This window comes from Terrapene carolina, unplaced genomic scaffold (assembly GCF_002925995.2).
Source record: "Terrapene carolina triunguis isolate 2854851 unplaced genomic scaffold, T_m_triunguis-2.0 Scaffold746, whole genome shotgun sequence".
In the NCBI taxonomy this organism is placed as follows: Eukaryota; Metazoa; Chordata; order Testudines; family Emydidae; genus Terrapene; species Terrapene triunguis.
This window is the reverse complement of record NW_020665097.1, coordinates 1,195,284-1,208,187: the sequence shown is the minus strand read 5'-3', so window position 1 is coordinate 1,208,187 and position 12,904 is coordinate 1,195,284. Positions and strand designations below refer to the sequence as shown.

The 12,904-nt window shown below is 50.0% G+C and overlaps 1 protein-coding gene across 1 annotated transcript in view; it reads right to left on the bottom strand.

Moving 5' to 3' along the window:
• The window catches only part of MCOLN1 (mucolipin 1), a 22,549-nt gene extending 11,944 nt beyond the window's left edge, over window positions 1-10,605 (bottom strand). Inside the window, exons 1-4 of the mRNA XM_026660264.2 lie at window positions 10,368-10,605; window positions 3,031-3,198; window positions 2,577-2,736; window positions 1,645-1,756 (exon numbers count right to left, since the gene is read on the bottom strand). Of these exons, the coding sequence (XP_026516049.1) occupies window positions 1,645-1,756; window positions 2,577-2,736; window positions 3,031-3,198; window positions 10,368-10,457 (530 nt within the window). The 5' untranslated portion in view covers window positions 10,458-10,605. The remainder of the gene's footprint in view (window positions 1-1,644; window positions 1,757-2,576; window positions 2,737-3,030; window positions 3,199-10,367) is intronic.
• Between the last annotated feature and the right edge of the window lie 2,299 nt (window positions 10,606-12,904).

Below are 12,904 nucleotides of genomic sequence, written 5' to 3'. Positions count from 1 at the left end.
CACCAACTCGATCCTGCCAGCCAGCCCACCAGTGTCCCCCTCCCCCGCCCACCAACTCGATCCTGCCAGCCAGCCAGCCCACCAGTGTCCCCCTCTCCAGCCCTACCTTTACCCTGCCACTTTCAGTCCCTCACTCACTCTCCATCACTCCCAGGCACAGGTTGCCCCACTGAGAAATATGAAGATTGTCCCTGCTGCACCCTACGGTTTCACCCCTCAGCTGGGGGGCTTCTGCCTCTTATACTCATCAGGCCTTATATTGATTTTCCCCCTGTAGTGTATACAAGTTATGCAACTTCAGCTATGTGAATAACGTAGCTGAAGTTGACGTACTTAGATCTACTTACCGCGGGGTCCACACTACGCTATGTTGACTGGAGACGCTCTCCCGTCGACTCCCCTTGCGCTTCTTGTTCAGGTGGAGTACAGGAGTCCACGGGCGAGCGATCGGCAGTCAATTTAGTGGGTCTTCACTAGATCTGCTAAATCGACCACTGATGCATCAATCACTGCGCATCGAACCCCCGGTTAGTGTAGACAAGCCCTTAGTAATAATTCTGCAAGCTGTGGGGTCTAGCCGATAGAACACCGGCCTGGGACTCTGCCACTGGCCTGCTTGGTGACCTTGCGAGAGTCACTTCCCTCCCTATGCCTGTTCCCCTCTTATCCTGTGTTTGTCTTGTCTACTCAGATAAGGCTTTTAGGGGGGGGGGGGCTGTGCCTCACTAGGCATCTGTGCAGCACACTGCACAGTTCTGCGACAGGAACTGAGTGACGCTGTGGTGGGAGATGGTGCCAGCTTAGCAGGGCCCACAGAAGCAAGTCAGACCTGTATGTACTTGAGGAACTGAGCTCAAGCAAGTGACTCTCTCGCTCTGGCTGAGGAAGTTGATTCATCTCTGTCCAGCGACCCTTTTCATGAAGAAGGCTGTTTCCACTACAAAGGCCCTAGATTTGGAATCATCAGAGCAGGAAACTTCAAAGAGCTGAAGCCACACATGACGCTGCATGCGCTGTCCCCCGTGTAATGCTGCCAGGGAACTAACAAGGTCTCCCCTCCACCAGCATCAGACCCAGTCACTGCCTCAGTTTCACCCCCTTCGGCTCCCTAATAGTTTCCCAGCAACAAGTCTAGCCCCCTGCCCGTGCTCAGCAACTTGTTTGCCCCTTTTGGTTCGGGGCAATACACAGGGACTCCCTCCCAGCCACACCAGGAATCCCAGCCTACACCCCATAGCAAGTGCAAGAGCCAATACTCTTCAACCCCCACACTGTCCCAGCCAAACTGCTTCTAGAGACACCTTCCCAGGCCCCCCCCATCCCCCTCCCCAGGGTTGCTCCTGTCCAGTTTTTGCCTCTGGCTGGTGTGGAGAGCTCCACAGAGTTAGAGGACAGCAGGGACCACCAGATCACCTACTCTGACCTCCCATGGATCATAGGCCACCAGCATCCGCACCATAAACCCAGCAATCCAAATTAGACCAAAGGATTATAGCCCACAGGAGACTGAGCCAGAGGCAGAGAACAGGGCTCCCCCAGGTAACACTGCCAGAGACCCTAGCTTTGACTGCATCTCCTGTTTTCAGCAGGTAGCTGTGCCCTGCCGTTGGTAACAGAACATGCCTGGAGAGATAAGGCACTTACTTGTGAAACTTGAGCGTGAAGTTCTGGTAGCTGGGGTGGGGCTGCAGGGAGAGTGTCTCCACAGGCTGCAGGGGCCAGGGCATCCTCTCCATGGGGTCCACGCCCAGGCAGTCTGCAGAGGAAGCGGAGGCTGTCCTCAGAGAAGCAGCCCAGCCAGCACCAACACAGGGCCTACTGTCCTCTCCCCCACCTTCCAGCAGCAAGGAAAGCCCCCCCAGGCACCATTTGCCACATCAGGGACCAGCCCTGCCCCCAGGATGGAGCCAGAGAGGAGCCGAGAACAAGGACCTAAGCCGGCTTTTCAAACAAGAGGCAGGAGCTAGTCTAAGCCAACCCACTCCTCACATGTTTACAGAGCACTTTAGCATGACATCTGTCCCACTGCGCCATGGGCAGCCATCGCAGGCTGGGTGCAACAGACAATGCCTGCCTAAGGCACTCCCAGCAACACCCCCTCCCCCCCGAGGCTGCAGCAAGGCTCCAGGGAACTCACCTGCCAAAGGAGAGCTCACCCACCACCTTGGATTTAGCCTGAGCAAGGCCTTGGGTGCACTCCCCTTCCCAGGCACCGCTGGGGGTATAAGCCACTGGGACTCACTTTTTCCCCACCAAGGTGTGTGAAGACCCCACAGAGAGGCGCAGGACAAGAGCCTAGGTAGAGACAGGGGCACAGACAGCAAGCCCACACTTTGCAGGGCATTGCCACCTTACCCAACTAAACCCTCAACTCTACCAGCCAGTCAATGCCTGTTGCCACCTCTTCAGCTGTCATGCAGCTTGGGCACCACCTGATACTCACGAGGCCAGGGTGTGCACACAGCTGAGTGAGCAGTAGTACACACCAGCCCATGGGGCCCAGCAGAGAGATCCATCAGGGAGCCTGACAGCACTCCAGGGACCCAGAAGCACTGAGCAGCCTGGGGCTCACTTACCTGTGATGATCTTGGGGTCGATGTTGAAAGTGTCATTGGCAGGGTCGATCTGCCCTTTGCGATAGTACTGCTGGCACAGCATGAGGGCCGACTGGTTCCCGCTGCACTCCCCACGCACGTAGGCGTAGCGCCCGATTGTCTCGTTAGGAATGGCCAGGTACTGGGGAAGGAGGAGACTTTACCACCCTGCCCCAAAGCCCCCATGTCAGTAGTGCTCTATGAGCCATGGAGAGCCCTCTGTCCCAGCTCCACGCCACTCCTCCCTCACTCTGCCCAAACCAAAGGCTAATGCCCTGAAAATCTGCAGATAGCCGCTTTGTATCCACAGATATCCGCATACCATGTTTGCGGATCAGATGTGGATACAAGTCTCGTATCCACACAGGGGTCTACAGATGGCTCCCTGCCCAGCCCACCTAGGTCTCCTAGGACCCCAGCGCGCTCCTCCTCTCACCTTCTCCACGGCATAGAACATGTGATCGTAGAGGTCCCTCTGCGTATAGACAGCATACGTGTCCTCCGACCCATCCACATAGTCCTTCAGAAACAGGTGTTTGAAAGCAATGGTGTTCTCCTCCTTGAACGTCACCACCATCTGATTGCTGAGCCCAAAGAGGATGAGCTGCAGAAGGGGAGAAGAGGATGAAACCAGCTGAGAACACTGCCCCTAGCAACAGCTTACCATTGGAGTGTGTCATTCTGTAGAACCACAAGCTTCACCTCACTCGCACAGCCTCTATTACAGAGCTGCATCAGCCTTTTGAGTGTTACAATCTCATCTCAGTCAACCCGACCCAGAAGCTGGTTTCTAGAATCACTATAACGACCTCCTTGGCTAGAACATTAAGAGCTGGAGGAGAGGAGCAATGACTGATAATCATATCTGGCAGCAGCAGAGTACTCGACGAGCTTCCACCGAACAGTACAATTCCACAGAGGACATATGGTTTGCGACAGCAGTAGTAAGTGGTATTACATTAGGCTATTGGGGTCTCTGAGCATGGTGATGGCCCCAATCTCTGCAATAAGCTTCCTTGTCATTGATAGTTTTAAGAACTAAGTTGGAGTCATCTTTGAGGAGAAAGCCATACTCCCCTCCACACTATGCCTTCTGCTTCAACATAGCTACCTTCCATCAATTACTGGGAAAGTGGGAATAAGGAGAAATAAGGAGAAATAAGATCATTATTAAATATGTCAAAGATGTCACACTCCCCTTGTCTAACTGGAGCTACTCCGACTGGAACACAGGACAGCCAGACTGGATCAGAACCAAGATGCATCTTGCCAAGCACCAGATGCTGCAGAGGAGTGGGTGAGAATCCCGCAGTAGCAGATGAGGGATATCAGTCCCCACCTAGGGCTACTCGTGTCACTGGTAGCTGCAGACTGTCTAAAGACCTGAAGCAGGAGGTTCAATATCCCTTCCACAACACTTGTTATCAATTACAACTCTGGATATTATTGTTAGCTGTGTAATGTCCAATCCCTTTTCAAATCTTGCTGAGTTCTTGGCTTCAACGACTCAAGGCAGAACTGTGGCACAGAGCTCCACCGTCTGATCACAAATTGACAGGTGGGAAATTCAAAGCTGAAAAGAGGAGACATCTTTTCACTCAGTCATTATTTTAGGTAACAAGCCCAGTCTTTTCAGTCTCTTCTCATTGGAGAACTTTCCAGGCCGTCAATCATTCTCAATACTCTTCTCTGAGCCCCCTCTAGTTCTTCAGTATCCTATACGTTATGAGGTTCTCAGCACCGCACAGTTTCCAGATAAGGCTGCACCACTGACTAGATAAAGGCATTGGACTAGTCTCTGACTATTCACTATTCTACTCTTTAGGCATCTGCACATTATTTGCTTTTCTGACTGCAGCTGCACATTGAGCAGAACTCTCCACTACACTGTCTACAATGACACACAAGTCCCTTTCCTACGGGCAGCTAATTTACACCCAACCGGGTGAAGGAGTTCAGATTTTTCCTTCAGCATGTTTTGCATTTATCAACATGAAATGTTATGCCACCATGCTGCCTACTCATCCAGGCTGGTTAGGCGTCTCTAAATCTCCCCATAGTCTTCTCTGGTCCTCACCAACCTCATCAAGCGCAGAGAGGATTGTCTGTAAGGAACTTCACAGAGATGCACAGAAAAGTTATTGGTGCTTAAATCCGTTGGTATAACGGCACTGGAACTTTCTTCTGCAGCGCTCAGACTGACCAAAAGAGCAAACGTCTTCCCCTGTATAGTCAAACTCTTCTTGGATCACAGCTGACTAATGTGAACAAAGAACAGAACGGGGAATTTGCAGACAGCTCAGAGGATGGTCTTATGACATATCCCGTGCCTTGCAGTTTTCGGCAACACATCCTGATATACTACAGTATCTCACTGTGTCTCACAGTCTCTCTACACTGAACTGCATTTCCTTTATAATCTAGTAATACTTTGGCTCTTAGATTAGAATCAGACTAGGCTTGGCAACATGTTTGACCACAGTCAAATACGGTCAAATACTCCAGCAAGAACAGGTGGCAGCCTACCCTACCCTTCTGACTGTATCATGGTGCCATTCTTTCATGTTTTAAAACTTCATCCTAATTTGCATTGTTCGGAGTTAAAATAGCTCAAGTAACTTGTTTTTTTTGTAATTAGGCATAAGTATCCAAGGCTGAGCCTACTGGAGACCATAAAGTCTTACTAACCAAAAAAAAAAAAAAAAAAGTATTACAATAAGTTAGAGTTTTAGAATATTTGACCAATGCCTGACAAGTCAACTGCCCAATTACTTTTTGACAGGTCAAATGCCCTACCCTAAATCAGACAGCTACTCAGTGAGGTAAGGCCTTCCTCTTAACAGGGATTTTACTCCAGCTATTGTTTCTTTTTAAGTGTGTCTTTACGAACTGTCTTTATTCATTACCGCTATCGATGAAATCTTACCGGCTAGTGATATTTTTCAAGTTAAAAGTGCAGTTTTGCCCAAGTGACAAATGGGTTTCTGTACTCAGCAGATGCGGGGGAGGAAGTCAGCCAGATCTGATGGCTTCAGAGAACACAAAGTTTGCTTTTTACAGAATGCCAGAGTGAGAAACTAGGGCTGTGTGTACACTACAGAGCCCATGCTGTCATAGCTATGCCAGCATAGCCCCTTAGCATAAACACAGCGTACATCCACAGGAGTCTTTCTACTGGTACAGGAATGCCAACTCTCCGAATATTAGCTATGTAAGAGAAGCCTTCTTCTGTAAGCATCGCTACGTCTACACTGGGGGTTTTGTGAGCATTGGTCTGTGGCTGGGGGAGGTGGTTTTTCACACACCTGACTGAGGTAGCTATGCTGGTACAAGTTTTAAGTCCAGACCAAGCCTAGAACAGTTCGTGCTCCCTCTTGCACCTCCAAGAACAGTCACTCCCACTCACACAGGGAGTTAAAGGGGAGCTGCATCCCTTACCCAAATCTGGAGTCCCAACCCTCCTTTCACACCCTCCTGGTGCCACTGTCCAAGGAAAGCTTCCCACTCAAAGTGTATTCAAACTGCCTGTTAGCTGCTGAAAGGAGGAGAGATGACAAAGGGAAATGGTAGAGAGAGTCTAGGTGGGAAACAGAGATGCAAGGAGACACCTAGGCAGGATGGGAGTAAACAACTTTGAACCAAACAAGACCAGTGAGGGGATTGGAAGCAGGAGGAGACAGGAGAGGAAGAAGACCTTTGCCGCTACGTTTGGATATGCTGGAGGGAAGGGGGAAGATGAGATCCTGGGAGGCCCCAGAAGACATTGTAGCAGCTGAGGTGATGCCAGAATTGTGGTGTTTAAAGCTCCCTCTGTCAGTGGATTCAAGGAGGGAAGTTTTAGTCACAGCTCAGAGATTTAGACTCCAGCATTTCATCAGTAGATGAGCTGCTTGCAGAAGAAGGTCTTCCCAGACATGAGGGTTTTCACAAGTTGCTTGGCCAACGGCTATGTGAGTATTATTCACCTTCCACCAACTGTTCTTCTCCCTGCTCTGAAGTGCTTTGGATTTCCCCCTTGACATTCACACATTAATACAGAGACATGCTCCCACTGAACAAGCTAGATGCAGAACTCACTGGGTGAAGATTCTCTGGCCTAGGTGTCAGACGAGATAATCATAATAAATCATTCACATAGCTCACCCTCAGCGAGGGCTACTGATGGGCAAGCTTGGGAAGGGATTCGAACAGCAGTTTTAGAAGCAATTCCAACATTTAGATGAGTGCAGAACAGAACAGTTGAGGGGGGCTTTTAATCACATCACCCCCTGCATCCAGAGGAGTTACCCAGGGGGCAGCCAAGTCCCTGTGTTTATCAAGAGCCTGGTGTAGTTTCAAGCCTATTGAATTGCACAACTGTATTGTGCAACTACATGGAGCAGCAGCTTCAGCCTCCTTTAACTCCAGCTCCTAATATCCACTTAAGGCAGAAAGGGGAAGAGTTAAATACCCCATCAACACAACATGGTGGCTTCAAATTCAAACACAAGGCAGGAAATGCACATGCGGAGGTTCCTATAGCAGCATTAATCATGTCACACTGCACATATGTCCCAATCTTGCATAACAACAGCCATACTGGGTCAGACCAAAGGTCCCTCTAGCCCAGTATCTTGTCTTCCAACAGTGGCCAGTGCCAGGTGCTTCAGAGGGAATGAGCAGAACCGGTAATCATCAAGTGATCCATCCCGTCACCCATTCCCAGCTTCTGGCAAAGAGCTAGGGACACCGTCCCTGCTCATCCTGGCTAATAGCCACTGATGGACCCATCTTCAATGAATTTATCTAGTTCTTTTTTGAACTCTGTTATAGTCTAGGCCTTCCCAAGATCTTCTGGCAAAGAATTGCACAGGTTGACTGTATGCTGTGTGAAGAAATACTTCCTTTTTTTTTTAAGTTATAAACCTGCTGCCTATTAATTTCATTTGGTGACCCCTAGTTCTTATGTTATGAGGAGTAAATAACACTTCCTTATTTACTTTCTCCACATCAGTCATGATTTTATAGACATTTACCATATTCCCCCCTTCATCTCTTTTCCAAGCTGAAAAGTCCCAGTCTTATTAATCTCTCCTCATATGGAAGCTGTTCCATACCCCTAATCATTTTTGCTGCCCTTTTTGTTACATATCTAGAGAACCCAGAACTCAGAGTCAATGGGAAGGTAGGATCGAGCCCATCTCATTTGCAAATGCTGGTCAGAGCATTAGATGTGCAGTGTGTCCACATTAACCTCACTGACAAGAAAGGAGAGCAGCAGAATATGAACCCTGGACTTCAGAAAAGCAGACTGACTCCCTCAGGGAACTGATGGGCAGGATCCCCTGGGAGAATAACATGAGGGGGAAAGGAGTCCTGGGGAGCTGACTGTATTTTAAAGAATCCTTATTGAGGTTGCAGGAAAAGACCATCCCGATGTGTAGAAAGAATAGTAAATATGGCAGGCAACCAGCTTGGCTTAACAGTGAAATCCTTGCTGACCTTAAACGCAAAAAAGAATCTTACAAGAAGTGGAAGATTGGACAAATGACCAGGGAGTATAAAAATATTGCTCAGGCATGCGGGAGTGAAATCAGGAAGGCCAAATCACACTTGGAGTTGCAGCTAGCAAGAGATGTTAAGAGTAACAAGAAGGGTTTCTTCAGGTATGTTAGCAACAAGAAGAAAGTCAAGGAAAGCGTGGGCCCCTTACTGAATGAGGCAGGCAACCTAGTGACAGAGGATGGTGCGGGGAGGGATAGCTCAGTGGTTTGAGCATTGGCCTGCAAAACCCAGCGTTGTGAGTTCAATCCTTGAGGGGGCCATTTAGGGATCTGGGGCAAAAAATTAGTCCTGCTAGTGAAGGCAGGGGACTGGACTCGATGACCTTTGAAGGTCCCTTCCAGTTCTATGAGATAGGTATATCTCCATATTTTATTATTATTATATTAAAAAGCTAATGTACTCAATGTTTTTTTTGCCTCTGTCTTCACAAACAAGGTCAGCTCCCAGACTGCTGGACTGGGCAGCACAGTATGGGGAGGAGGTGACCATCCCTCTGTGGAGAAAAAAGTGGTTCGGGACTATTTAGAAAAACTGGACAAGCACAAGTCCATGGGGCCGGATGCACTGCATCCGAGGGTGCTAAAGGAGTTGGCGGATGTAATTGCAGAGCCATTGGCCATTATCTTTGAAAACTCATGGCGTTCGGGTGAGGTCCCGGATGACTGGAAAAAGGCTAATGTAGTCCCCATCTTTAAAAAAGGGAAGGAGGAGGATCCAGGGAACTACAGGCCAGTCAGCCTCACCTCAGTCCCTGGAAAAATCATGGAGCAGGTCCTCAAGGCATCAATTCTGAAGCACTTAGAGGAGAGGAAAGTGATCAGGAACAGTCAGCATGGATTCACCAAGGGCAAGTCATGCCTGACTAACCCAATTGCCTTCTATGAGGAGATAACTGGCTCTGTGGATGAGGGGAAAGCAGTGGACGTGTTATTCCTTGACTTTAGCAAAGCTTTTGATACGGTCTCCAACAGTATTCTTGCCAGCAAGTTAAAGAAGTATGGGCTGGATGAATGGATTATAAGGTGGACAGAAAGCTGGCTAGATCATCGGGCTCAACAGGTAGCGATCAATGGCTCCATGTCTAGTTGGCAGCCGGTATCAAGTGGAGTGCCCCAAGGGTTGGTCCTGGGGCCAGTTTTGTTCAATATCTTCATTAGTGATCTGGAGGATGGCGTGGACTGCACTCTCAGCAAGTTTGCAGATGACACTAAACTGGGAGGAGTGGTAGATACGCTGGAGGATAGGGATAGGATACAGAGGGACCTAGACAAATTAGAGGATTAGGCCAAAAGAAACCTGATGAGGTTCAACAAGGACAAGTGCAGAGTCCTGCACTTAGGACAGAAGAATCCCATTCACTGTTACAGACTAGGCACCGAATGGCTAGGAAGCAGTTCTGCAGAAAAGGACCTAGGGGTTACAGTGGACGAGAAGCTGGATATGAGTCAGCGTGCCCTTGTTGCCAAGAAGGCTAACGGCATTTTGGGCTGTATAAGTAGGGGCATTGCCAGCAGATCGAGGGACGTCATCATTCCCCTCTATTCGACATTGGTGAGGCCTCATCTGGAGTACTGTGTCCAGTTTTGGGCCCCACACTACAAGAAGCATGTGGAAAAATTGGAAAGAGTCCAGTGGAGGGCAATAAAAATGATTAGGGGGCTGGAGCACATGACTCATGAGGAGAGGCTGAGGGAACTGGGATTGTTTAGTCTGCAGAAGAGAAGAATGAGGGGGGAATTTGATAGCTGCTTTCAGCTATCTGAAAGGGGGTTCCAATGAGGATGGATCTAGACTGTTCTCAGTGGTACCAGAAGACAGAACAAGGAGTAATGGTCTCAAGTTGCAGTGGGGGAGGTTTAGTTTGGATATTAGGAAAAACTTTTTCACTAGGAGGATGGTGAAGCAGTGGAATGGGTTACCTAGGGAGGTGGTGGAATCTCCTTCCTTAGAGGTTTTTAAGATCAGGCTTGACAAAGCCCTGGCTGGGATGATTTAGTTGGGAATTGGTCCTGCTTTGAGCAGGGGGTTGGACTAGATGACCTCCTGAGGTCCCTTCCAACCCTGATATTCTATGATTCTAAGAGCAAGCAGTACCCCAGGCTGCCTGATATATCACAGGAGACAAGCGTTACCCTGAACAATGGAACTAGAATGACATGGGCTGCAGGTTGCCACAGCCCAAAGTACAGTGCTTTTCATCTCCATGCCCCCCAGCCAGCCCCCACACACCTGGATGGTGACGATGATGATCTTGATCATCTGCAGCACCAGCTTGAAGGGTTTGCGGCCCTTGGCGCGGAACTTGTCACACGGGCTCATGAAGAAGTACTTGAGGCGCCTGCGCAAGTCTTCCTCCTCAGGCAGAAGAGAGGTGGAGCCCACGCCTGGCCCGGCCCCCCCGTCTTGAGACCCATAGCTATTCACAGGGGTCAGCAGCCTCTCTGTCTCTAGGAGGGGGAGAGTGGGGGGAGGTGGAAGAGACAGGAATATAAATACAAGTCACCATGGTCCTCACCTCACTGATATAAGAGATGGTCCAGAGCCACTCACCTGCCCCAAATCCTAGGAGGGATTTCAGATTGTGGCCAGGTTTAGCCAGCTTGCTCTCTTCACCAGCCTCCCTCCCCTCTCTCTCATGCTCCAGCAAAGTGGTTTGTCACGTCAGCCTAACTTAACTCCACTAAACAAAGATCTGAATAGTGGGTGGTTGGAGGGGAAGGGCAAGACACCCACCCTTCCATGGCCTTAGAGATGGGGGTCCAGGTGTTTCTCAAGCAGCCTAAACCCCCAGGCTCAATAATCCTTACGACTGAACCCTTCACCATCTGTACATCCAACAAAATCACTTCTTCCCCCTTGATCTATCTGGTGTGCCCTCTGACAGGAGCCTCATAAATCCAGCCACTTTGGCTCCTCAGATGAGTCAGACAAGATGATCAACAGGCCATAAGGATTTCTCATCAGGAAGGTGGTTTATTTACTGCCTGACACTGGCCTCAGCAATGACCTAGATACGAGCTCCCTAGGGTTTGGCCAGATGATTTCATGTCTTCATAGGACTCAGAAGACCACCACCTACACAGTTGTTAGGTGCTCTACAGAGCTACAAACAACACAGGGCCCTGCCCTGAGGAGCCTATAGCCTAGCTTTAGACAGGAATGTAACAAACAAGGATGGGAGGGATTAGGGTTATAGCAGGAAGATCTCATGGTTAAGCAAGGTAACATCTTCATTATAGCTCGACCAGGCCACACAGCATTTCATGAGACACCAAGAAAAGGAGTTCCATCAATTCATTCCAAGTCAGTGCAGCTCTAGAACCAAGGAGTAAGAGACCCTGTAGGATCAGGCCATTGTTAGTCCAAAGGTCCAAGTGCGTGTGTGTTTTGTTCTGTGATATGGTCCCTTGTCAGAGGAACTTTCTGTATCAGTCCTGGCAGGGGAAACGGGTATAACTGCAGTGTCACCCCAGCATGTGCACTAGCAGGGGATAAGAGCCTAGGCTCCCTCCAGCTATCGAGACTGAGTCCTGACCTTAGTTTCCAGTGAAATTCCCCTGCCAGGCCTTGACACTCACTAGTGGCAAGCAGGAAGCTCTCTCAGAGGCATGAGGAGGGGCGTGGGGTATAGGAATGGGGACAGACTCAAGTCTGTTTTTAAAAAAAAAAAAAAAAAAAGGTCCAATACTTAGGCTTGTGAAGAAAGTTTTCCAGACCGAAGCCATGTTGGAAGGCAGCTCCAGCACCACCACAGCTCAGAGCTTTCCCTAGCAATCACAATGAGAGTAACAAGATGTTGAAGAGGGCCAGTTCTACTATTCAGAACCCTCGGGCAGCAGAGGAAGTTATGAGAATGTTATTGCTTAGCTACTGCTTGAGAAAAAGTTCCGTCGCTACAAGCACTGGAGCAAGTGCAATCCAAAGGGTCCTCCTCCACCAGAAAAAAAGAAAAGAAAAAAAGGACACAAAAGCCTTGAGGTTGGGGAAGGGGTGGAGTAGTTAAGCCCCCACCCTTCCCGCACAACAATCAGGAGAATCAGGAGGAGCAGGTGAGAGACACACCCTCGCCACCAGGAGTGTGAGGAAGAGTTAGAGCCATGCTAAAAGTCACAGGACCAAAACATAACACCCAGGCTTCTGGGAAGGTTCAGGAGAACGATTCCAGATCCCTTGGTGAAACCACCACACCCGCAGATACTTCACAGCAGTGGAACATGCAGCGCTAAGGCAGCCGCTTACCAGGTACTCAGAATCAGGGACAATAAACCTGACATGGAAACTGGGAGACCGAGACACTGCAAACCAAGAGAAGGGCAACCCTGCAGCACGACAGAGGAGCGGTGGGGACAAGTCCTCTACTCCACTGTAGAAACTATGATGGAAGACGAGAAATTCTCCAGCTTTGAGAAGGGACCTGAGTCATCCCAACTGCGCCTGGCCCCGCGAGAAACGACACACACACACTGGGCCGGCCCGTGGTGCAGAACTCCTGCCGGGGACAGAGGACGGGATGAGCCCCCAGCGCACGGGGAGCCCAGCCCGGGCAGTACCGGGGCGTTCTCTGCCCAGCAGCCCCGTAAAAGGAGGGGAACGAGCAAGTGCCTCGTCTCCCGCAGCGGCCAGAGGGGGCTCCAGGCAGGGCGAGAAGCCCAGCACCTTTCCCCGCGGGGAGCTCCCCGGCCGCCGCCCGAGCTGGGAGGCGCCCGCTCGCTGAAGCCCAGCTCCTGCTGCCCGGGGAGCCCGCGGCAAAGCCGGGCTGCGGCCAG